Source organism: Saccostrea echinata, unplaced genomic scaffold (genome assembly GCF_033153115.1).
Source record: "Saccostrea echinata isolate AGI-Se365-2 ecotype Australia unplaced genomic scaffold, CSIRO_AGI_Sech_v1 ptg000057l, whole genome shotgun sequence".
In the NCBI taxonomy this organism is placed as follows: Eukaryota; Metazoa; Mollusca; class Bivalvia; order Ostreida; family Ostreidae; genus Saccostrea; species Saccostrea echinata.
The window spans coordinates 6,545,607-6,573,571 of NW_026889806.1; the positions used below are offsets into that span (position 1 = coordinate 6,545,607).

General features: G+C 34.1%; 1 protein-coding gene across 1 annotated transcript; it reads right to left on the minus strand.

Annotated features, from left to right (window-relative positions):
* Positions 1-3,722: 3,722 nt before the first annotated feature.
* On the minus strand, positions 3,723-26,000 carry LOC133174091 (Golgi-associated plant pathogenesis-related protein 1-like). Its single transcript, XM_061309132.1, has 5 exons — positions 25,986-26,000; positions 23,907-23,993; positions 23,417-23,558; positions 22,169-22,243; positions 3,723-3,999 (listed from the first exon to the last, which is right to left on the minus strand). The coding sequence occupies exons 1-5, from the start codon at positions 25,998-26,000 to the stop codon at positions 3,845-3,847; spliced, it is 474 nt and encodes a 157-aa protein (XP_061165116.1). The 3' UTR covers positions 3,723-3,844.
* Positions 26,001-27,965: the final 1,965 nt, after the last annotated feature.

Sequence of the window (27,965 nt, forward strand, 5' to 3'; positions counted from 1 at the left end):
TCTTGCATTTTTAGAATAAAGTTCAAAAACTTGTGGCTTTAAGATGTCTTTCACTTACGATATTCTCCTCACAAACTCTTGACCTATAGTCCTATTAAAAGTTATGATGTTTACGTCACGTGAACAATCCCAACTTTTGATAGCACGAAAGGCCAAGGGTTTCTAAGGAGAGTGGTGGATCAGAAACGCTTTGCTTAAAGTTGGATGACACCACAGGTATTTATAGAATGGCATTGTAATTTCCAAGATCGATCTCGAGCTGAGATTACGTCATTGACAATGGCTTTTCAATATACTCGCTGATTGGTCGAACAATAGAGTGTACGAAAAAAACTCCAATCAAATCCCACATTTTGCTAGCACGATAGATATTAAGTAGCGGATCAGAAACACTTGGCTAGCAAAACTGAATATTTTGTTAGTTGACCCTTTCGTTCAAGAGTTGTTGATTAGTCGAAATATTTATAAAGAAAAAAGTGAATGTTTGATTTCTTTATTGCAAACTTCTACATGTTTTCATAGCTAGTTGCCTTGGATAAAGGTCAGAGCGACATTAATTGAGCTGTATCTCAGATTTAGTTCACATCAATATTAAGTTCGACAGGTTTATTTTCAATTTCCCTCTTGACCAATCATAGACTTGTTAACATTTTTAACAATCAATTAAATTTGGCGTTTGAAAGCATGTATCGTTGTAAACATGGCAGGTACCAAAGAGACTGAAATCCATTTTTTTAGCATATAGTGATTTCAATAATTTTTTTTCTTTTGTTTAACTTTTGAAATATTATGATGTGTTGTACACCACAGTTTGTGTTATTTTAAAGACTAGGTCTGAAGTATGAAAAATGTCTGAATTATGGGGTGAAAAAGCATTTCGGTCAATTGTGATTCTACGGACATGGTCAAGTACTGGTCAACCTCGATCTTTAATTTCTATCAACCAATACTTGAACCATGTCCATATATACACATATGTAGACCTCATCAAAAATAAATGAAAATGTACAAATTTTGCTTGAAGCTTGAAGCATTTGAACTTCATGATTATAATCACAAGGGTTTTTTTGTTGCTCTTTTTTTTCAATTGTGTCCGTTCTGTGTACCGAAACATGAAGTTTAAAATAATTTTTTAAAAAATCTATCTAAAAGGCATGCAGAGTGAAAATTTTAGGATTTTTTTCTTGTCCTTTTGTGTATCATCTTCAACGTGCTGTGTCGGTGGAGTAAAGAATATATAAAAAAAAGAAAAAGTAAATAAATGTAATATGAGAAATGCCAAGCTTATCTGATTATAGAGCAACAGAGTGCAATATTCTTATGGTTGAAATTCAAGGTTTTCTTTTTTCAGTCAGTTGCCTCTTGATGCATTTTCTTCTGTGTGGAGGATTTTGTAGACTTCCCATTTTTACATGTGTGGAAACTAAAACATATCTACAGTATTTCTATGTGACCATTTTTTAAGTTTTATGAAACAGAAACTTGCAGAATGATCTTAGGTCCTCTTCACAGAGATTTAAAATGAGTAAATACATGTACCTTTATTTATTATTTGTGTATTTGCCTTTTGTATTTTCGATTCAACAATATTCTGATAATAAGTATTATTTACACAAAAAGAGACCAAATTCAATCTCGGTAAAAATATTCAGTTCTTTGTCGAATTTAAAACACATGCATGCAAAGAGACGTAGACAAGACTCTTTAAGGACAGACGATACGTTCCTCAATAATATATATTTTTTTTCAAGATTTTGTCATTGAAGTATTGCTACTTTAACACGTTTATTCACAAAAAATTGAGGTACCTTACCAGGCATTTGTGCAAGATACCAGAGGGTAGTTTTTCTTATATAATCCATTTGGAAAAAAATTAATTTGCAAATATCAAATTTTTTAGAGTTAGGATTTTTTAAGGACAATTAGAAACTGGTTTAGAAATCAGAATGTAATTAAAATTTTGAATATTTTTCATACATTACGAAGATATACATAACAGATATTTGAGGAACGTATCGTCTGACCTTAAGACTAGCTTTTTGAGTGAAAAGGGCCAAAAGTCTATTTCATCTTCTTAGCATTAAAAGGCGATTTGTGTCTAAGTAAAATATACTCTTACTAAATATCTGATATTTTAAAGTGCACCTCCACTGGAGGATTTGTTGATTTTCTTAAAAATAAAAAGAAGGAAATGTGGAGTGTCTTCTTATCAGCATGTTACTTTTATCTACTTTGAACTTTACTCCTCACCAAATATTAGCAGCAGTGAAGGAGTAACTTCAGAAGTCCTGTACAACAATGTATTCGAGAAGTGGTGTTAAATGTAATCAGAAAAGAATACTTAAAAACTCCAAGAACTTTCAGAAAATTTGAAATCACAAAATTTTACCGAAATCAAAAACATGAAAACGTATGACTTTAAACAATTTATGCAACCATTCCCCATGATAAATTAAAGTTCAGACTTTTGACATCATAGACAGCTGCTTTTTCAATAAAAAAAGAAGTAACTTTATATAACTTGTCATTGATCATTTGCAAAATCATTTTGTTGAAAAAACATTCTCACACATGTACCCCGAAGATGATATCAAAAAGATGCTTTAGTTTCCGATTAATAATATCTTTGTAATTTTTGGAGGTCGTCTTCCAACAATATGTTGAAGCTTCCATGGGTACTAATTGTGTCTCTTTATTAGCAGAATTAATTTAAAAAATTTCTACATGAATAAAAGATGTCCCTGCTGTGCCCTTCAATTCGACCTTTATTTATATATATATATATATATCGATGATGTTTATAAATCATAATTCATTTTCATTCCTAAGATGATTTGATATATCCCTTTGAACTCGAAATAAAAGACACCACAGAATCTGAAAAATCTGTTTTATATTTGGGTATTTTTCTAGAAAAAGATGTAAATTCCAAAACTTTATGATAAACACAATGACTTCAACTTTTCTATTTAATTCGATACGCAAGAGCATGCTCTACATATGACAATTTCTAAAACGAGACAGCTATTGACAAATAAGTTGATGATACGATGATATTAACAGTCCCGTCTAAAGTCTACATTTCTCAAATTCTATGGTCGATAAAATGACCTTGTTAGCAAATACAATCTATTGTTAAGTCGAATATTTAAAACTAATGTTTTTCATACAAATTGTTAAGCCATTATTTTCACACTGAATTGTCTACAGATTTTTCCGTGTACCCGATCATGATAAGGAGCGCACGGCGGTTGTGAGCGGTCGACAGGGGATGCTTACTCCTCCATGGCACCTTATCAAACCTCTGATGTTATTAGAGGTCTGTGTTTCCTCTCCTCACAATTTGTATACTATTATTGCGATTGACTTTTGAGCTTGATAACTATTCTTATCTGACGTGTCATCCAAGCACCCATACCCTTGCCGTAGGATAAAAGAGCGTAAATTTCCATTCCTACCTTTTATATATATATATATATATATATATATATATATATATATATATATATATATATATATATATATATATATATATATATATATATATCAATGGCAGGGTTGAGAGATATTACCAAATCAAGAGACACCAAATTCAAGGAATGAATTCATTCTAATGATTTTCATTTTTTTTTTTTTTTTTTTGTTATCAAAAAACAACAATATCACAGACTTATATGGAGAAGTTATATAGCTAGGTTTTCAATAAATAGACCTAATTAAAATATAACTAAAACGTAGTAGAGAAAACAGTCACCGTGTACTACTAGTATATTTTTCCAAATAAGTATGTAGAAATTATTTTAGAAGTTCAAATGGTGTTAAAATGTTAATCTAAATGAAATAATTATTTTGGTGGGAAAACGTTGTTTTCGAAATCTCCAAGCATATTACCGGGCGGGCGATAACTTCCGCACACAAAAACGGTACAGCCGTCTGCAGACTTCGCCTTACCGAACCCGACTTCTGTGGTTCCCTTCCAAACAACTTGAGTAAAATGACCTGAAAGAAACCAAATTGTTGATATATATTTCATTTTTTCTCAGTCTGGAATGTCATGTGAACGGCAACACAATCATGTTACCAATGCTAGTAATATATCTCTACTACAATCAACATTTTGAAGGTGTACCTGGCAGCGATTTTGAAAGTAGGGCGGCAAATTATACTTCTGACTCAAATTTATATTGGTTTTGTATATGAATTTATGTTTTAAAACCTTAAACAATCTCTTCTCGTACTGTGGCTCTGATTTCTTTGTAACTCCGTGTAAGTTTAATGGCTCGGATCTTAGAAGTTTATTATATCAATTTATTCTCAGTGAGGGATTACAACTAACCAATTTTACAGTAAAAGTTCCTAATGTGCTACATGTAGCCATTAAGTTATTTATTCCTTTTTACATTAAATCAATATATTTAATGAAATGTTTAAGAAAAAGGACCTAGGATTTGGTGACAATCAATGAAAGAATAAATGCATTTTCTGTTTCCTATTGGGTTCCATTCAATTTCTCTAATCTCTTGTACAGTTATTCTGATTTAGTGTTTTTAAATTCTAAATGACCTTGTTTGAAGAATTGAAGCTATTTTAACCTAAGTGTTATTCTTTAATTAAATATTATCCAAAAAGTCATTACAGTGGGGAGTTTAAATTCTCTTGTTCAACACGTCCATTTACTAAAATACAGAACTTTACACGTTTGGTTTTGCAGACTTGAATATCGATTATCCATTTTGAGGGCTTGTTAAGGTCTTCCGTTTCCAACGGAAGACCTTCTACTGATTGTGATGATTAAGCTTATTAAGGTCTTCCGTTTCCAACGGAAGACCTTCTACTGATTCTGATGGTTAAGATTATTCTTATTATTCTTTTTTTTTTCCCTAGACGCCAACTTTGAAGCTTCATATCTTCCTCATTTCTGAACGGATTTTGTTCAAATTTTCAGAGTTTTTAGACTTTGCAAAACACTCTTAGAATACTGTAATACAATTCGGAAATTACCTTCTGTTCACGAGTTATTCCCCTTTGATTGAAATTTTTATGCCTCTTGTTTCCAGACAAAGGCTCTGAGACTGTAATAACTGGAGCACAAAACCCTTTGAAATTGAAAAGAAGAAGCATTGAAGTTGTGCACATCGGTTTTTGTTTTTTGATTTTTGCATTAAAAAGGGCGCTAGAGAGGGGTCAAAAGTTAGAACGCGGAAAAGAGCAAAAATTTTGACATATTTTCCTTTATATCTTTAAAACTAGAAATATTTTGTTAAAACATGTAGAATAAAAGTTGTGCATAATAGCAAGAGCTTTCATTTGATATCATTTAAAAGGGGCTGGCCCCTAAAATTAGGGATCTAGGGCCCTTGAAAGTTTTCGCTTTATAACTCAAAAACGGTAAATATTTCGATATGGCTTTTGGAATTAAAGTTGTTCTTTAACACCTTATTGATCTCATACAAATGTTGTTTTGTTCGAGTATTGCGTAATATGTCGTAAAATGTAGGTAAAAAGCAGGTCCCGTAAACAGGTAAGCGTTTTCATTCGGCAAGTAAATCGGAACTCTTCATGTGTATAACTTCAACAAACTTGCAATAAATTATATACCCTACTGTATTTAATGCTAATTTTCTTCTAAATAAGGTTTTAAACGTGTTCTGTGGTTCACTCATAAATTATTCTTTACAACTTTCTTTTCTTTTTTAATTTAGATTTAAAGGGAACACGTCTTCAAATAAAGGAAGGAATTAAATGTATCTATATAACTATATAAGTAATATTAAACTTTAAGCATCGAATAATTAATGATCATTAACAGTACGCATTTCTCCATGCTCACCTAAATGTTTTTAGTTATGTAACACAACCCGCGATCCCACGTTGCCGAGGTCACCATCGACCAGCCACCTGCGGTCATAAACCATGTAAACAAAACAAATATCTGTGAAGACTGTGATCACGTTTTAAATCCATCGTGTAGAAACAACAACTAATGAAACATTGTGTTTTTTAAATTTATATTGAATCTTTAAGATAACTTAATCTCATCTTTGATTTAATCTTAATTTCAAACACTAGTGCATAAAATCATTTCGAATTTTAATCGCTTTTACCGGCCTGTTCACTGTCGACACAGCAATACGATTTAAAAAAAAAAAAAAAAAAAAAAAAAAAAAAAATTTATTTCTCTGTCCCGTGTAATTGCATCTTTGATTTAGTCTTAATTTCAAACACTAGTGCATAAAATCATTTCGAATTTTAATCGCTTTTACCGGCCTGTTCACTGTCGACACAGAAATACGATTTAAAAAAACAAACAAACAATTTATTTCTCTGTCCCGTGTAATTGTATTCTATTTCAATTGTAATTGAAAAGGTGCTAAGGCAAATAATTGCAATTAGTGATGGAAGTATTAAGTATTAATACTTGTGTAAAGTATAATTTTTACTATCAGTCTCTTAATTGTTTCTTCATTTAATTTTTCATTAAATATTAAACTACATGTATATACATCAAATAATACTTTTAAACATACAATAATTCACGCCTTCTTACAGCACAGTTTACATTCTGCTCTGTCGCTTTGTAACCCAGTCTTCGTGCACACGTGGCCGCAGAGAGCCGGGGTCATATCGGTATTAAAATACATTGTGTACTCATAGCGATTAATGGAAAATTGGGTTTGAAATCATTTCGAATCTTACATATTATTTTATTTTACTCTATCTCACGCTTATTTTTATCAATCCTTACCGCCCGTGCATTTATTCATTTCAAGTTTTACGCATTTTAATTGCCGACTTAACCATTAAGTTTGCAACAATTTATTTTTCTGTCTCGTGTTTTAAACTGCATGTACACATGCATGATAATTGTAAGTGGAGGTGACTTTTTCAATTCTCGGCATCCTCACATGTGATTTCGGAACCTTAATTGACATTGTGAGGATGAATTCTCGGGAAAATCGAAAAGTTTTACGGATACATACATACATACATACATACATACATGCATGCAAGTACAGAACATGCTCTTTTTATAAGCACGATCATGAATTCGAATGTACAAGTGTACATGTATATGCAAGAGCGCCCCAAATGTACGCATATCGAGTGTTTAAAATACAGAGAAATACAAAATCCCCGGTCTCTGTTTTACATTATCTTTGCAACAAAATATTGGTTAATCTGAAATCAATTTTATTGATCTATAGCTTATTTTGAAGTAAATTATCGGTCCACTGAGTTGATAATGAGTTGTTTTTATAACGAGTACATTTAGAGTATTCCGAATCACTTTTTACATTTTGACGGTAAACGATTTTATTAACAAGTTTATAAATGGTTGGTTGGTATTAAAGGAAAGCCAATTCAATGAAAAATCAAATCTACATTACACGGCGAGTCTATCTACGATACAGCGGCCTTGACAGGGGTTATATTTACATCACCTTTTTAGTGTATTGCAGGTCACTTCCGGGTATTTCGAATCACCTGGTAAATGGCTAAAAACAGTCAGATAACAACATTATAATTAATGAATTAGTTGGTATTGTTTACCAAAAGTATCAAAAAATAAAAAGAATTATTTTCTTGTTGAATGTTGTTGGTTTTTTTATTAAGTTATTAAAGCCCCCCCCCCCTTCTGTAGACAACACTATAAAACAGCGTTCTCAGAGGCGGATCATGCAGAAAAGCAAACACCAACAGAATATTTACTTTCTGAAATTACCTGATTGTAAATTGTTGTCCTGTAAATATAATCATGATAATTATGTAATTTTTTTTTACCTATGTGATTTTTTTTAATGCAAATAATTAACATTGAACTGTCATAATTCTACGAGTAGGCTACCAAATAATGATATAATGATGATAAAAAAAAATTGTGAAAAGAAATTAAACCAACTCATGTTTAGATTTCATGATTATCAAGAATGACGTATATCACTGCATACGTGTACTCGTACATATCAACATTGATCAACACTGATCAAGTGTATACCGGGACCCGGGATAGTCTTATTATAGCTCTTGCTTTGTCAAATCATTACTTTCATACCCCTTGCATTTAAGAAAAACAATGTTATAAAAAAAAATAATAATCTGACATATAACAAGTATACATGTAGCGTGTGCAATTTATTTGGCTAGGGGCATGTACACACGTGGTTCGAAACTATAGGGGGCTACAAATGCGGCCATAACTAGTATATTTTTGAGTTGTTATAAAAAAACAAATAATACTCACAAAAACTTATAAAATTGCCGTTCTATCGATACCTTATATGCCATGTTTCATCCACCAACAACGCCTAGACATCGATGAGAAATACCATGCAACGTTTCCTTCGAAAAGGGTAGGAAGTTAATGAATTAAAATAATTAATTCTTTTAGTTAACGCATTATGTTTACCTCTTTATTTGTTGTATGCAATAAGTATAGACCTTACTAATAATGACTGTTTGGTTGTCACACCTGTGCAGGTGTCGTGCGAGGTACAGCGGTAAGGTAAATTACCGAGAGTCGCGATATGCGGGGTGATTCGGAATACCCTAAATGATCTAACATGGGCCCACATAATACGACTAAATTCGTTTCATGAATGAACTGGTTCTTAACAAATATATGTACAGTATACAATATCTTTTCTTTAGATCTGTTTGTTTATTATTTTCAACCACAATCTGCAGTTATATCACCGAGCAAAATTAACATTTTTGAAATAAATAACTCTTTAAATATATTTTACTAAATTTGGACATTTATCTGTTAAATTCTCTGTCTATTATCATTATGTGTCTATTATTTAGTTGATTGAATCTCATTCTCTTTGAAACAGGATTAAGACATTCCAATTGACTTTAAGTGACGTGTCAAAAGAATTGATACTCGTTAGGTGTAAATGCCTCAGGACCTGTTAATCTAATATCAATAACTTTGTTTATATAATTATTTAGCAATGTCTTTTATGTCCATTCCATCAAAGAAACACACCTGTCTATCAATTAACTCAGCTAGTGTCATAATTCAATTATTGTTTACTCTCTATCTTACAAAAAGCTATGTCCATTATACCTTCTTTAGTTTGGAGGCCCGATGCTCTACCGGCCACATCCAACTCGGTTAAGACTATTGTTGAAATTTATGATGATTGTTATTTACCATCGTCTATAATAAATTTGGAAACCTAATTTTACCAGTTCTTGGACTTTATATTGGAAGACCATAAGGAATACGGCACCTTTCTCGTTTGCATTGTATTACGGCCCCATAGCGCCGCTACTGTATTACCCGCCAACATTCCTTCTTCCCCGTTTACGCTAAAACAACGGATATAGTCCAGGAATTACTTTTATAACTTTATAACCAAAATCTAACTGGTTATAGTTACACGAAATCCATGCACAACGGCGTGTGCATGGATTTCGATCAAATCAATCAAAATCACTCGATATATTGTGAACTCAGTCTGGTGTTACGGCAGCATTTCCGAAGTGATTCAAAATATTCTATCGGCTAATTCTAATTTTTCGCGTTGAATAATAATAATTTGGAACAAAGTTGGAATTAAGGCTGGAGCTGCATGCTGTGAATTTATCACACCTGCAGTCTGCAGTCTATGTATATGAAGCATCTGTTGAGTAATGAATCAGAGAGCATAATATGCGGAACAAGTTTGATTGAGATTTTTACTTTTCCTTTAAGATAAAATGATTAATAACATAATTTATGCATCTAATAGATACATATCAATGTACATGTGTAGCTTTTTAAAAACAAGAATCTGTAATTGAAAATGTGAAAGTGAAGAGTTTAGGTAATAGTTCTTAACCAAAATTTAATGACAGTTCATTCCTTCCTAGTCTCTATATAACTTTTAATTACGGCCGTGCCCTCTCCCCTTCAATTGATGTCTTATACATGCTTTTAAATTCTGTTTATGTATCAAGAAATTTCCACAGGTACTTGTGGACAGGACCCCCCCCCCCCCAAATTCAACCCCGATGTTTGTTGGACATTTTTTTCCACAAATTATATTTATTTCACTTATTCATCATGTGTACCATAGGAAAAAATCGAGTACAAGTACCTGTGGAAATTTCTATTTGCCCCCCTCCCTCCAAAAAAAATGAAATTGCTTTCTACGGGCTTGACAAAAGGTACTTGTGGACAGACCCCCCCCCCCCCGATATTCAACCCCGGGGCTTGTTGGACATTTTTTCCACAAATTATATTTATTGCACTTACTCATCATGTGTACCATATGAAAAAATCGTGAAAACCCCATTTGATAATCGTTCCACACAAAAAATGCCTCACTGTGTATAGTTAAAACATTAATTTTTCATATTTCTTGATGAAATTAACATTAAAAAAAGCAACACAAAATTAATACCGGATTACATATCACTTGAATTTATCATAAAGCAGAAAATCTGTTCTGCGGGCTTCAAGGCCAGCTCAGGAACCTAAAGATGTCTTCATTTTCCAAGTCCAGTACAGAACGTAAAATAAATGAAATAAATCACACGATCACTGGGATGAACTCAAAGAAAGAAGACTCTTGAGGAAAAGATATTTTGATTCGACTTATAGACTGAAATAAACCGATATTCTCTTTTTGCCACTCTTTCCTGGTGCCCTGGGACTCTGAATGTAGGATCAGTATTTTTTTCACAGGTCCGTTGTACGGATTGTACCGGGGGGGGGGGGGGGGGAGACCTTCTGAAAATAGTCTTTTGCTGTAGTTTTAATATGTAAATTTTGATTTAGTTGCTGCTTGCACCCTCCCCACTCTTTGTTTCTCTATGGTCATACATAGGCGAATCCCAGCAAAAATGTAATGACCCCCCCCCCCTCCAACACACACTTTCTTTTAAATATGTATTGCGATAGGACTTAAAATAGGAAAACATTTTCTGCATATCTCTACATCGAAAAATATAAAACAAATATTTTTTTTTATATTTTCTTTTTAAAACAACATAGATAATTATGCATAGCTAATTAGATACTGAATTAAATATTTATCTTTGCAGACAATATGCTCTGGGTTATAGAACATGATGTGAAAGCGTATCGTAATGCACCTTGTAATCCTTTGGATTTTCAGATTTAAGGCCAATGCGAAAACCCAAAGACGCCGACCATTTTTTTTATGCTACTGTAATCGAAGATCCGGGGGGCAAACAGTTTTTGTCCTGTCCACCTGTATATTTGTCTGTTAGACTGTGTTAGCCTCTTTGTCCGCAAAAAACTATGCCCATAAAATTTGATTGGTTGGAACTACTGCTTTCATATTTCTTATGTGTATTCCTAGTAACAAGGACTTCCTTCAGGTACCAACATATTTGACCTCTTGACCTTGAACTTGGAGTTTGATCCTCTTTCGCAAAATTTTACCAAACTATAACCTTGGCCAAAACATTTGAACAGTTGGTGCTATGGCTTTTATACTTCACATCTGTATCCCTTGTGATAAGTCTCCTCCTTGGGTATAAATATGTTTGACCATTTGACCTTGATCTTGGAGTTTGACCAACTTTTAAACAGCTTTAGCCTTGACAATAACTTTTGAATGACTAGTACTAGGGCTTTTATATTACATAGGTAATTTTCTTGTGACAAGGCCTGTCATTGTATACCTTTAATTTTGACCATTTTACCATGACCTTTGAGTATGTCCTACTTTTGAAAAACTTTAACCTTGGTTTTAACTTTTGAACAGTTGGTGCTAAGGCTTTTTTAAAACCATATGTGTATTCCTTGTAACAATTAAGACCTTCCCTCAAGTACAAACAATTATGATCCCTTGACCTTGGAGTTTGACCTTTTAAAGAAATTAACCTTGGCAATAACTTTTAAACTGTTACTGCTATACTAGTATATATTTCACAGTATATTCTTTGTTCAAGACCTTTATTTGGGTAATAACATTTTTTTTATCTTTTGATCTTGACCATGGAGTTTGACTTGCATTTGAGAAACTTTAACTTTTGCCATAAGATGCCATATGGGGGCATCAGTGTTTCAAAAATCACACGTTGTTCAGTATCCAAATCGGGCATAAAACATTTACAATGATCCTTTAAAGCAGTGAGTTGAACCTAATAAATTACGACTATAGAAATTATGATAATTTATTTCGATGTATGGTCTAAAAAAACGTTTATTATACCTCTGTGAAAACTAGCTTACAAGTGAAAAATCACTAGTAAAATAGAATTTGATTGGCCGAGAAAGTCACGTGTCCATCATGTTTGCCCTGCAACAAAACGTCGTGTTTCACGATTGTGACGTCACAATTAAACGAGTGAGGAGTTAGATTGTTTATAGCGACGCTGCTAACTTCGTTCGCGCGGTAACAACAACTAAAAATTCACCCCAAAAAATCACCTTAATTAATGGAATTGCATACAGATAGTAGATTAAACGTTCTTTGTTAAAATGTTTGCACTTTTCAAAATTCGTTTATGGAAGTACAGCTAACATACGTCATGAGACGTCACAGTCTAGACGTTCCAAATGTCTCGTGCTGTTTGAAGAGGCGGATCTTAAAATTAAGTGAACAATGCACTCGCCCAACGGTCGCACCGTCAACATATTATCGTTGATTGATTGTGTCGATTTAAATGTGTAAAAATGTAATGGTGTTTGAATGTTACTGGTGTGATCACACAAACTTGTCACGTAGGAATTTTTTTTAATGAAACGAGGCTATTGGTGTACCTGTAACTTACATCTCTTTCATATCGTTCTCATCAAATGCATGTTTGCTTTATTCATTGGATCTCCTTTGTAATTCCTGCATTTTGGTTAATTCGGTATTATAAACAATTTATTGCATAATAGAGACATAAAGATTTCTTCGCAAATGAAAAATCATATTTCCCTCGGGCGTTGCCTTCGGGGAGTATGATTTTTCATGGGCGAAGAAATCTTCATGTTACCCTCGCGGAATATGATTTTTCATGGGCGAAGAAATCTTCATGTCTCCCTCACTATCATGCAATAAATGCAAACTGTGAACTTGTCAAGTCCGAAACACACAAAAGGGTATCGCTGATATCATACAGAGTGTATCATTGCCTTGATCAGGCACATAGGAAACAAATTCAGTTTTTTTTTTTTTTTTTGGGGGGGGGGGGGAGGGGGCACAGCCATACATTTTCAGTTGACAGTTGAGGGGGCACTACTACCATAAATTTCCTGACAAGCAAATAAAAAAGGTCACCAACTACCAAATATTCCTTGACAAGCAAAAAAAAAAGAAGGTTATCAGACGTTTTTATTGAGGTGGCACAAGCTATAGTATCTATGTCTACTATTGTAATCTATATATCGGCAAAATTATTGGGGGGCACGCCCCCCTCGGTTCCTACGGCCATGCTGATTAAATTTAGGGTCACTAAGGAAAGAATGTTTTGACTGGATGAATGGTCTGAAAGAACATGTGTTAACTTGTCGAGTCGGTTACACATAGATGGGGTTTTCTTATAACCAGAGTGTGTCATGGTTTGATGCAAGGTCATTTGAACGAGTTCAAGGTCATCAACGGAGAAACAACATTCCTTAACTGTCTTTCTACTGGTGAGACATTGCAAGTTGATACCCCTTACAAGATTGCTTATATCCTTAGAATGTGGCATGACCTTGACTCAAGGTCACTTCTTCCTGTTCGCAGCTCCAACGGAAGACCTACTCGTTGCTTTGCAACGAGCTCTGCTCTAGTTCTTATTATTCTTTTTTTTTTCCTAGACGCCAACTTTGACGCTTCATATCTTCCTCATTTTTAAACAGATTTTGTTCAAATTTTCAGAGATTTAGACTTTACAAAACACTGTCAGAATACCGTAATACAATTCGGAAATTACCTTCTGTTCACGAGTTATTCCCCTTTGATTGAATTTTGCATGCCTCCGATTTCCAGACAAAGGCTCAGAAATGGTTATAATTGGAGCACAAAACCCTTTGAAATTGAAAAGAGGAAGCATTGAAGTTGTGCACATCGGTTTTTGTTTTTTTTTATTTTTGCATTAAAAATGGCACTAGAGAGGGGTCAAAAGTTAGAACGCGGAAAACAGCAAAAAATTTGACATATTTTCCTTTATATCTTGAAAACTAGAAATATTTTGTTAAGACATGTAGAACAAAAGTTGTGCATAATTGCAAGGGCTTTCATATTATACTACTTAAAAGGGGCTGGCCCCTATGATTAGGGATCTTGGGCCCTTAAAAGTTTTTGCTTTATAGCTCAAAAACGGTAAATATTTCGATCTGGATCTTGGGAACAAAATTGTTCTTTTACACCTTTTTGATCTAATGAAAATGTTGTTTTGTTCGAGTATACCATGGGTATTGCGTAATACGTATTAGAAAGCAGGCCAGGTAAACAGGTAACGTTTTTCATTCGGCAAGGAAATCAGACCTCTTCATGTGTATAACTTAAACAGACTTGCTATCAATAATATACCCTGCGGTATTTAATGTTAATTTTCTTTTTAATAAGGTTTAAAACGTGGTTTATTGTTCACTATTAAATTATTTATTACAACTAGTCTTTCTTTTCTTCTTTTTTAAATTAGGTTAATAGTGTTCAAAAGTGGAGAATATTAAATCTATCTTTCTACGTTTATTATTACAACAAACTTTGTAAGTGATTTTAAACTGTATGCATTGAATAATTCACGATCATTAGCTGTATGCATATTACGGTCTCCATGTTCAGCTCGATGTTTAGTTATGTAACCCGACGCACGAATCCCACGCTGTTGATCGAGGTCACCAGTGTACTAGCCACCTGTGGCCATAAACAAAGCTAGTATTTGTAATCGCATATAATGTCAATTTTGTTCAAAGAGCTATTAATTAATGGAAAGTTATGTTTTTAATTATATCGAATCAGTAAGATTACTTTACCGATCTTTTATAATCTTAATTCCAAACACTGATGCATAAAAATCATTTTGAATTTTAATCGCTGTTTTTGTCTGTTCACGCAACAATACATTTAAAAAAAGTATTGCTCTATCCCGTGTTGTTGTATTTTAATTCATCTGCAATTGTAATTGAATGGGGGTAAATAATTGTAATTACTACGCATGCTACGCACATATTATTTTTACCAACACTCTTGTGAATGTCCATTTATTATTTATAGAATTAAATAAACATTAACATAAATAAAAATTCCTTCAAATATACATGTACTATAATTCAAGTCTTTGTAATATAGCAAACAGTTTCATCCATCTCTGCCGCTTTGTGTCTTTAAGTATTGTAGTCCAGTCCTCGTTTACATACACGTGGCCACAGAGAGCCGCGGGCACCTCGATGTTGAAATACATTGTGTACTCTGATAGTTGCTCTACACCGCACAAACAACTAACGTGTACATGCAGTGTAGTAATTGGCAAAGATTGTTTGAAAAATATAAACTCGCATGTGTTCGCTACGAAGCATTCATTTTAAAATTTTATTTACACGTAGATACCTTAAAAGAACAAAATAAAGTAAATGTATAACACCTAGAACAATGTTTAAAAATTAAAATACAAATATCGTGTGCTCGGAAGGGAAGATGGCTTGAAAGGGTGTGTCTGTGAATGCTTAGATCTAGCAACACACTTCGCAAAGTTAAGCATACTTGCGTCCAAATCCTTTAAAAGTGGGGGCAATCCCCAATCCTCGCACCCCTCCTTTTTGAATCTAAAAATATATACCATACTGAGAGTTGTATATAGAGCGGGAATGTTATTTTATTAGTCCTTAAAGGCACAACTTAAGAAATGACTTATAATTTTTTTTTTAGATAAGATTGTTTCGCGATACAGCTGTGATAAATCTTAGGAACTTCTAAAGTTATAACTTATAGGCATATCTTAAGATAACTTAGGAAACGTTTTTGAAAAAGGCATGTCAAGCATTCAGTCAGATCTATTACGACGTCCATATTACCATATAAGAGAATGAAATTTTGTTTTGTATATAAAGTGGTTATTACAAATATGCGTGTTACAAAAATGTATGTTGAAATCTCCAAAAGCTATCGAATTATTTGCATACGTGTACTCGTACATATGAACATTGATCAACACTGATCAAGTGTATACCGGGACCCGGGATAGTCTTATTATAGCTCTTGCTTTGTCAAATCATTACTTTCATACCCCTTGCATTTAAGAAAAACAATGTTATAAAAAAAAATAATAATCTGACATATAACAAGTATACATGTAGCGTGTGCAAGTTATTTGGCTAGGGGCATGTACACACGTGGTTCGAAACTGTAGGGGGCTACAAATGCGGCCATAACTAGTATATTTTTGAGGTGTTATAAAAAACAAATAATACTCACAAAAGCTTATAAAATTGCCGTTCTATCGATACCTTATATGCCATGTTTCATCCACCAACAACGCCACGACATCGATGAGAAATACGTTTCTACACGGGCATTTTCTTCGAAAAGGATAGGAAGTTAATGAATTAAAATAATTAATTCTTTTAGTTAACGCATTATGTTTACCTCTTTATTTGTTGTATGCAATAAGCATAGACCTTACTAATAATGACTGTTTGGTTGTCACACCTGTGCATGTGTCGTGCGAGGTACAGCGGTAAGGTAAATTACCGAGAGTCGCGATGTGCTGGGTGATTCGGAATACCCTAAATGACTGTGGTCCATTGAATTTCTACTAGTAAATCAACCTGTCAAATCTAACATGGGCCCACATAATACGACTAAATTCGTTTCATGAATGAACTGGTTCTTAACAAATATATTTACAGTATACAATATCTTTTCTTTAGATCTGTTTGTTTATTATTTTCAACCACAATCTGCAGTACATGTATAGTTACACGAAATCCATGCAAAACGGCGCTACACCTGTCAATCAAAATCACTCGATATATTGTGAACTCAGTCTGGTGTTACGGCAGCATTTCCGAAGTGATTCAAAATATTCTATCGGCTAATTCTAATTTTTCGCGTTGAATAATAATATTTTGGAACAAAGTTGGAATTAAGGCTGGAGCTGCATGCTGTGAATTTATCACACCTGCAGTCTGCAGTCTTCCCTTCTTACATGTATATGAAGCATCTGTTGAGTAACGAATCAGAGAGCATAATATGCGGAACAAGTTTGATTGAGATTTTTACTTTTTCTTTAAGATAAAATGATTAATAACATAATTTATGCATCTAATATATACATATAAATGTACATGTATAGCTTTTTAAAAACAAGAATCTGTAATTGAAAATGTGAAAGTGAAGAGTTTAGGTAATAGTTCTTAACCAAAATTTAATGACAGTTCATTCTTTCCTAGTCTCCATATAACTTTTAATTACGGCCGTGCCCTCTCCCCATCAAAAGATGTCTAATACATGCTTTTAAATTCTGTTTATGTATCAAGAAATTTCCACAGGTACTTGTGGACAGGATCCCCCCCCCCCCAAATTCAACCCCAATGTTTGTTGGACATTTTTTTCCACAAGTTATATTTATTACACTTATTCATCATGTGTACCATAGGAAAAAATCGAGTACAAGTACCTGTGGAAATTTCTATTTGCCCCCCCCCCCTTTCCCAAAAAACTGAAATTGTTTTCTACGGGCTTGACAACAGGTACTTGTGGACAGACACCCCCTCCCCCCCGATATTCAACCCCGGGGCTTGTTGGACATTTTTTCCACAAATTATATTTATTGCACTTACTCATCATGTGTACCATATGAAAAAATCGTGAAAACCCCAAAATAATCGTTCCACACAAAAAATGCCTCACTATGTATAGTTAAAACATTAATTTTTCATATTTCTTGATGAAATTAACATTAATAAAATCAACACAAAATTATTACCGAATTACATATCACTTGAATTTATCATAAAGCAGAAAATCTGTTCTGTGGGCTTCAAGGCCAGCTCAGGAACCTAAAGATGTCCTCATTTTCCAAGTCCAGTACAGAACGTAAATTAAATGAAATAAATCACACGATCACTGGGAAGAACTCAAAAAAAGAAGACTCTTGAGAAAAAGATATTTTGATTCGACTTATAGACTGAAATAAACCGATATTCTCTTTTTGCCACTCTTTCCTGGTGCCCTGGGACTCTGAAAGTAGAATCAGTATTTTTCTCACAGGTCCGTTGTACGGATTGTACGGGGGGGGGGGGGGCAGACCTTCTGAAAATAGTCTTTTGTTGTAGTTTTAATATGTAAATTTTGATTTAGTTGCTGCTTGCACCCTCCCCACTCTTTGTTTCTCTATGGTCATACATAGGCGAATCCCAGCAAAAATGTAATGACCCCCCCTCCAACACACATTTTTTTTTGTTGAAAATGTGTATTTCGATAGGACTTAAAATTGGAAAACATTTTCTGTATATCTCTACATCGAAAAATATAAAACAAATATTTTTTTTTAATATTTCCTTTATAAAACAACATAGATAATTATGCATAGCTAATTAGATACTGAATTAAATATTTATCTTTGCAGACAATATGCTCTGGGTTATAGAACATGATGTGAAAGCGTATCGTAATGCACCTTGTAATCCTTTGGATTTTCAGATTTAAGGCCAATGCGAAAACCCAAAGACGCCGATATTTTATTATGCTACTGTAATCGAAGATCCGGGGGGCATACAGTTTTTGTCCTGTCCACCTGTCTATTTGTCTGTTAGACTGTGTTAGCCTCTTTGTCCGCAAAAACTTTAACTATGCCCATAAAATTTGATTGGTTGGAACTACTGCTTTCATATTTCTTATGTGTATTCCTAGTAACAAGGACTTCCTTCAGGTACCAACATAATTGACCTCTTGACCTTGAACTTGGAGTTTGATCCTCTTTCGCAAAATTTTACCAAACTATAACCTTGGCCAAAACTTTTGAACAGTTGGTGCTATGGCTTTTATACTTCACATCTGTATCCCTTGTGATAAGTCTCCTCCTTGGGTATAAATATGTTTGACCATTTGACCTTGACCTTGGAGTTTGACCAACTTTTAAACAACTTTAGCCTTGACAATAACTTTTGAATGACTAGTACTAGGGCTTTTATATTACATAGGTAATTTTCTTGTGACAAGGCCTGTCATTGTATACCTTTAATTTTGACCATTTTACCTTGACCTTTGAGTATGTCCTACTTTTGAAAAACTTTAACCTTGGTTTTAACTTTTGAACAGTTGGTGCTAAGGCTTTTTTAATACCACATGTGTATTCCTTGTAACAATTAAGACCTTCCCTCAAGTACAAACAATTATGCTCCCTTGACCTTGGAGTTTGACCTTTTAAAGAAATTAACCTTGGCCATAACTTTTAAACTGTTGCTGCTGTGGCTTTCATACTAGTATATATTTCACAGTATATTCTTTGTTCAAGACCTTTATTTGGGTAATAACATTTTTCTTTATCTTTTGATCTTGACCATGGAGTTTGACTTGCATTTGAGAAACTTTTAACTTTTGCCATAAGATGCCATATGGGGGCATCAGTGTTTCAAAAATCACACGTTGTTCAGTATCCAAATCGGGCATAAAACATTTACAATGATCCTTTAAAGCAGTGAGTTGAACCTAATAAATTACGACTATAGAAATTATGATAATTTATTTCGATGTATGGTCTAAAAAAACGTTTATTATACCTCTGTGAAAACTAGCTTACAAGTGAAAAATCACTAGTAAAATAGAATTTGATTGGCCGAGAAAGTCACGTGTCCACGTGTTTCACGATTGTGACGTCACAATTAAACGAGTGAGGAGTTAGATTGTTTATAGCGACGCTGCTAACTTCGTTCGCGCGGTAACAACAACTAAAAATTCACTCCAAAAAATCACCTTAATTAATGGAATTGCATACAGATAGTAGATTAAACGTTCTTTGTTAAAATGTTTGCACTTTTCAACATTCGTTTATGGAAATACAGCTAACATACGTCATGAGACGTCACAGTCTAGACGTTCCAAATGTCTCGTGCTGTTTGAAGAGGCGGATCTTAAAATTAAGTGAACAATGAACGGTCGCACCGTCAACATAATATCGTTGATTGATTGTGTCGATTTAAATGTGTAAAAATGTAATGGTGTTTGAATGTTACTGGTGTGATCACACAAACTTGTCACGTAGGAATTTTTTTAATGAAACGAGGCTATTGGTGTACCTGTAACTTACATCTCTTTCATATCGTTCTCATCAAATGCATGTTTGCTTTATTCATTGGATCTCCTTTGTAATTCCTGCATTTTGGTTAATTCGGTATTATAAACAATTTATTGCATAATAGTGAGGGAGACATAAAGATTTCTTCGCAAATGAAAAATCATATTTCTCTCGGGCGTTGCCTTCGGGGAGTATGATTTTTCATGGGCGAAGAAATCTTCATGCTGCCCTCGGGGAATATGATTTTTTATGGGCGAAGAAATCTTCATGTCTCCCTCACTATCATGCAATAAATGCAAACTGTGAACTTGTCAATTCCGAAACACACAAAAGGGTATCGCTGATATCATACAGAGTGTATCATTGCCTTGATCAGGCCCATAGGAAGCAAATTCAGGTTTTTTTTTTGGGGGGGGGAGGGGGGCACAGCCATACATTTTCAGTTGACAGTTGAGGGGGCACTACTACCATAAATTTCCTGACAAGCAAAAAAAAAAAGGTCACCAACTACCAAAAATTCCTTGACAAGCAAAAAAAAAAAGGTTATCAGACGTTTTTATTGAGGTGGCACAAGCTATAGTATCTATGTCTACTATAGTAATCTATATATCGGCAAAATTATTGGGGGGCACGCCCCCCCCCCTCCCTCGATTCCTACGGCCATGTTGATTAAATTTAGGGTCACTAAGGAAAGAATGTTTTGACTGGATGAATGGTCTGAAAGAACATATGTTAACTTGTCGAGTCGGTAACACATAGATGGGGTTTGCTTATAACCAGAGTGTGTCATGGTTTGATGCAAGGTCATTTGAACGAGTTCAAGGTCATCAACGGAGAAACAACATTCCTTAACTGTCTTTCTACTGGTGAGACATTGCAAGTTGATACCCCTTACAAGATTGCTTATAACCTTAGAATGTGGCATGACTTTGACTCAAGGTCACTTCTTCCTGTTCGCAGCTCCAACGGAAGACCTACTCGTTGCTTTGCAACGAGCTCTGCTCTAGTTTTTCGTATTTTTGAAATTAATATAAGACTCCAAGGCTTCCCTTGAAGGGGGCAAACAATGCAACCATACTAAACTTGAGAAGGGGGATAGATGGACAGACACACAAGCAAACATTACTTGTAAATGTTAATCTACGAATGAGGAAGGGTCTGTCAGAATTTACCTTTTCTATGCTGATATTGGTAGGTGGGGTGGGGTCTGTCAGAATTTACCTGTTCTATGCTGATTGTGGTAGGTTTGGGAGGGTTCTCTCAGAATCTAGCTGTTCTATAATGATCGTGTAGGTGGGGGAGGAGTCAGTCAGAATTTACCTGTTCTAGACTGATCTGATCGTGGTAGGTGGGGGAGAGGTCAGTCAGAATTTACTTTTTCTAGGCTGATCTTGATGGGGGAGGGAGAGTCTATCAGATTTACCTGTTCCAGGCTTGTGGTTGTACGTATGGGGCAGGGGGGGGGGGGTCAGAATTTACCTATTCCAGGTGGTGGTTGTGATGAGGGGGAATCTGTTGGAATTTGCCTTTTCTATACTGGTTGTTGTTGGGGAGGGGGAGTAACAATTTACCTGCTCCAGACAGATACTTGTAGGGGAGGGTAGTCAGAATGTACCTGTTCCGCGCTGGTGGTTTTGAGTATTATGGAGGGATAGTCTGTCAGATTTATCTGTTCCAGGCTTGTGGTTGGATCTATGAGGGAGGGTTGAGGGGGAGTAAGAATTTACCTGTTCCAGGCTGGTGGTTATGGTGATGGGAACTCTGACAGAATTAATATTGGTTATGGGGGAGGGGAGTCTGAGTTTGCCTGTTCCATGCTGGTGGTTATGGGATGGGGACTCTGACAAAATTAACAAGTTTCAGACTTGTGGTTATGGGAGAGGGGAGTCAGAATGTACTTGATCCAGACTGGTGGTTATTGGAGAGGGGAGTCATTTTCCTGTTCCAGGCTGGTGGTTGTGTGGAAGCCGGAGTCAGAAATGTCAGAATTTACCTGTTCCAGGCTGGTGGTCCTTGCTGAAGTTGTGGTCTTTTATTTCACTGTACCAGGAATCCGTAAAATCTTTCCCTGAAAAATTCAAAAAACGGAAATGAACCTTTGAAATGTAAATAGTATTTGAACAAGATGCCACAATTTATCACTACTGAAACAGATACGATAAAGGTTAAAAGCTTACAGGGGGATGCGCATGTAAAGAAATTGATTATCATGGGGAAAAGGCTTAATTTTTAAAGTTCCTGTTTTCCTGTTATTTTGGGGATTTTTCTTATGTTATAATACACCGGTATAAATGTATTATAGAATTGCTCTTGGTCACGTTTCTTTAATATCAAGTTACAATGCAAACAGCATTTTTTAAAAGAAAATAAAGCAAATTTGAATAAAAGCTAATCTACCAAACATTTGACTTCCTACAATGAGAATAGGTCATTGTGATCTACGCCGTAAAAGCAGAACTGGTATTTGGTGACAGTATCATCTTTTTGGTTTGATATATCCGGATTCTAGTTATAAGTATTAGGCGCATTCTTCTTTTTGTTGAATGAGTATGAAATTACAGCTAACAGTTTACTTTTTAAAAAAATCTAACTTAAGGATTTGAGTTCTGAAAATATTTGCACCACCCCCCACCCCCAGCCCCACCCGAGCCCGCACTTTTGATTTGATTTAAAATGTTTTGTTTTCTTTTACATGTATTTACATAATGATTGAGAAATGATAATATGTTGTACGCATTCATGTATATATTTCTCTTTGGATAACTGCCCGTTTAGACTCGCATGTAATTGGGTTTTGCAACATACGCATTTGAAACATGAGTACATTTTTAATGTTTCCCCACTAAAACAGTTCCAATATATCTAGTAACATACTCTAATGCAAGAAAGTTGTAATCCTTGTGTATTTTCATAATTATATAAAATTTGGTCATCATCTCAAACAATTTTCACGCAAGTATTTTAATTATAAGTTGTTTAACACTGGCTTTTGGATATAGTTACAGCCCTCGATAAAACAGAGTGTCGTGCAATAGTGTATTAATATTGCCTTAATTTATAATTGATAAGTCCTTGAACTAAACTAATTTACATTGTCAACATTTATAAAAGTTTTTCATGTTATAAAATATGTGAACAAATCGATGACATGAATTTTGCCGACAGTTTTGTATTCGTGATGGGAACACCTGAGATTCTCGGGGGACATGACACAGGTGACGACGTTATATTGATAGAATACCTGCGTAGTCAGTGGGTATGGAGGAACCAGTGTAAGCAATGTTTTCTCCTAGCCTTCCTCCATTCAGGGTGCAATTGCTGTGACTTAAGCTGCCTTTATTGGCCATATGTTCCGCCCATTTTTGTGCATAATCTTGAAGATCCTACGATGAAATTTAATTTTAAGGAAAACATCTAAAGATGTGAAGGATCTTTTTTCACAGTGGGTATATTAAAGGAAATATGTTTTTCTTACAAAGTTACATCATAATCCTTCCTGTTAGAACGACAATGGCTGAGTCGAAAGCATGACTTTATTTTCTTAGATGTTACAAGTGTTCAAATTAACACACATTTAAAATGCAAAACACTCTCACGTAAACATGACTGTAGATTAAATTAATGATTTAAAACATATGTTGACATTAAATTTAAATCAAGGGAAAGGTTTTATTCATTCATGTATTTCAAGTAAAAACTCTGGAAACAGAAGATAAGAGACAAAAATCTACCTTTGCTAGCTTGACGGGTGGTACGCCATGTTTGGCTCGTAACTCGTTGTGCCGCTTCAAAGCTTCTTCGTTACATTGATCCAGATCCTGACAGACATATCAAAAATAATAATGTTTTTCCTGCATTTTTCATTTTGAGGTATCAAAAAAAATTGCTCACATTTTAAGAAATGAACAATATTTTGACGAAGTGATTGTTACAAATACATGTAGCTTACTAAACACAATAGTAGATGTGCTACAAAGACTTTAAAATTGAATTTCAAAATCAATCGGAGTTAGGCTTGAAAAATTGCGTTTCCTGATTCATGTAGCGGGTGTGGCGGTCGACAGGGGATGCTCCCTCTACCTTGTCACCCGATCCCACCTCTAATGTTTTAAGGTCCGTTTTTGCACTGCACCCAAGAAGTATTGTTCCAATGGACTTAGACCATGATAATTGTTCGTTATCGTCAAAATTTCACCAAAACAGGAACATTCCATATGATATGACACAATGTATTTGTACAAATGTGACAGAACCTTCTCTACGGTCAAAGATACATCAAAAAATTAAAACTACACATAAAGAGGTAAAACTTACCTGTGAATCATTATTGATGGAACCAACAGAGCCAAAAATATACCAATGAAAGGAAAATCCGCCACACAGAGGAAAACAATGACTAGAAAATTATGCTATAACATATAACCCACAGAATCACAATATTCATAAATCAGCAAAACACGAATCGTCTATCAGTATCAGCAGAAGACAAGTACCGAAGCTGGGAAAGATTCTTTCCAGTGCAAAATTGTCTTCTAGTATCCAGATATATGTGAAAAAGTGTGGTGACCCCCGTTGTTGAACTTGTAAAATTATATAGAAAAGACAGACAAATAACACTGAAAAACAGACAAATTGTAAGACCAAATGCAAAAATGAATTGCAAATCTTCGAATTTGATTCACTGTGCAATATGCCCTTACTGTGGCTAGAATTACATTGGACAGACTAATAAACATAGCCTCAGAGTAAGGGTTAAATTAAAAGTCAATAAAGGACAAAACTATCAGACCCACCCCCTTGTTCGTCTTTCTTTCTTATCTTGATTACAACACTTCCGGTCCGATTTTCTGTTTTTGCACATATAAATTTTATCTGATCGCTATCTCATAGACGACTCAACATTGGGTCTTTAACTTTCGAAGATGATAAATCCGGCGTCACTTTCGTTGCTTACCAAAAATAGTAATGAGACTTAATTTTCTGTTTAATTTACAGTGAAACATATTTAATCCAGATATTCTGTATTCCAAAATCTTGCCTTATACTATGTAAACTTTAAGTTCCTTAGAGTGAATTCAATTCTTCAGGAGTATTGTACAACAACATATTCGAGAAGTGCTGTAAATCAGATGTGGATACTTAAAGATTCCAAGGAATTTTAGGAAAATTTGAAATCACAAAATTTTACCAAAATTAATAGCATAAAAACTTACGACTTTTCAACTCTGTATACAACCATTCCCCGCGATAAATTAAAGTCCAGGCTTTTTGACATCATAGACAGCTTCTTTTTCAGGAAAAATGGAACGTATAAATTTACTTACCTTGTCATTTGCAAAATTATTTTGTTAAAAACATTCTGATTGTACACACAAATATTCTGAAGTTAATATTAAAAAGATGCAGAATTTATTCAAAATCTTATTCATAAGAAAAAGAAATCTCTTGCTAAATTTTCTCGTGTAAATATTTGAATTGTTTATATACAATTAATATTTTTCTCTGTATCTGTTCAAAAAAAAAATCCAACTAGTTACCAACGTACCTTTAATTATTTATCAACATTTTCAGATGTATATCAAGGTCTGTTATCTAATAAACTACTTTTCGACCAAATCCTTTAAAACTGTAATTCAATTTTAGCTGTTTTCAATTTCCAGTCAGGTCAGCATCAATATTTGATATTGAAACAACGTTGAAATGACAATATCATTGCTTCAACATTCAAACACATTCAATTCAAGATTGAATGATTCAACGCTTAAATACCTGCTTGTCTGTCTGATAACATTCTCTCTCACTATAATTACCTTCTTTCTGCTCATGATGTCAGTATAAATCCAAATTTAAGTCTGGTCCTTGCTTGGTTCTTAGTGCAGTATTTCTTTTTGTTATCGACTTTTTAAGGCAAACCTTTTTTTTATACCTTTTAGCACTTGGTTCCTGGAATTCGAGTATTTCAGAGAAAAATGCATATTTAAAAAGTTCTTCGAATTCGGGTATTTCAGAGAGAGAAAAAAACCAGCATGTAAATTCGTGTACTTCTTTATCTTTCATCTTTAATCGAAAACAAAAAATTATAACTTCAATGAAAACATGGTTTTCAAATTTCTTTTTAAATAAAAAAAGAATTTTAAATGAAGTGTAAACGTCCTTTAAACATAATTGCAAATTCACTATTTATAACTCTTTGTATCTAATGTTTGAAGTCCTTATTTTGAACAGACAAATTGTTTTTACATTGTAACGCTCTCTTTAAAGTTTATGGACGTAAAGCTTGTCAGTGACACATTGTAATATAATCCAACAAACATATGAAATTGAAGATAACAAATAGTAATCATGCTCAAAGTCCAATCAAAAAGTACAGATTGTGAGCAGACCGAAACCAGACCTCTGAAAACTATTAATAATTCCGCTATTGTGTAAAATGGAAATTTACCGACGCATGAAGTACTAGTATTTTGAAACAGATGAAGATAACGAATACTGATCGATCTCAAAAAAATATATAAGCAAAACCTTAACTTAATTCATTTCTTTTAAAAAACAAAACAGAGACAATGATTCAAAACTATAACCCGCTAACCATAAACTTAAAACATTATTTTTTTATTTATTGACAATTAATCCCGCATTGTAGAAAGGGAAGATAAAGAAACAATATTAAACTACAGTGATTCTTGTCAGTGTGAAGAAACGGATAAGCATAAAGTGCGCTACCCTAGTCCAGGATGACGACAGGCAAGTATGCTTCAGATTTACCGTTCTGGAATGCAATTCACTTTTGAATTGCGAATTGCGAACTGCGAACTGCGTTCCAAAATCTGATTACCCAGATTTACGCGTTAAATATATTGAAGTTTTCTATCATTGATTCGTAAATACTTTTGTGACTATGTACTGGGCTGTTTTACAAGCTTGCTCGAAAAATTTACTTAAATTGCGCTTATTTGTAAAGAAAACGTATATCGAAGTTTTGCTTCAGATTAGAGTGAAGTTTATGAACCGCTTATTAACGATTAGCATGACTATGATTAACTTATTGTTAAACATTAAATTTAAATCTGAATAGTTTTGAATCTGTAACTAATTAAAACAATTGATTAAGCTGGAAAAGGCTTTGTTTTGTTATTTGGTATTTCCCTCTCGACCAACGATAGATTTGTTAACATTTTTATCCACCATTCAAAATTTTGCTTTTTAAATCATGTATTGTTGTAAATGAAAACACGGCAGACGACTGACTGCATAATTAAATTATTATTTGGTTAAGCATAGACTTTTTATAATACTGTTTTTCATTTGTTAAGCTTTTGAAATATTGTTATGATGTTTTGTTCACTATAAATTTTATAATTGTTTATATTTCTTTACAGCGTAAAAAAATGTAAAATTCCTCGTGATGTTTTATTTCGGCCTACTTGTGCCTATCCAGATATTGGTTAACATTAGCCAATATCCTCGGTCAACTAACTGACCAGTCCCATGTACGAGGGGTGAATAAAACGTTCGACATTTAGCACACATATAGTCATACACATGTTCTATATATAGCAGATGTTACGTAATGTTTTGCTCAATGTTTTTGACGTCAAAATGTGAAAATGACGTCAATATGTAGGTGACTTATGACAAATAATGAATGAATCAGTTCAAAAGTGGGGGAGGGCACTCTCCCCCCAAAAAAACTTTTTTAAAAAACTGACCTAAAGTGGGGGGGGGGGGCAACTTCCCAAAATTATCTGACAAGCAAAAAAAAAGCTAATTTACTGTCCAAATCCTGGAAT

Coding starts and splice junctions, on each gene's coding strand:
- LOC133174091 (XM_061309132.1), bottom strand. Junction 23,559..23,906: donor CACCCGTCAAGCTAGCAAAG/GTAGATTTTTGT, acceptor ATTTCATCGTAG/GATCTTCAAGATTATGCACA. Junction 4,000..22,168: donor GGACCACCAGCCTGGAACAG/GTAAATTCTGAC, acceptor GGTTTCTTTCAG/GTCATTTTACTCAAGTTGTT.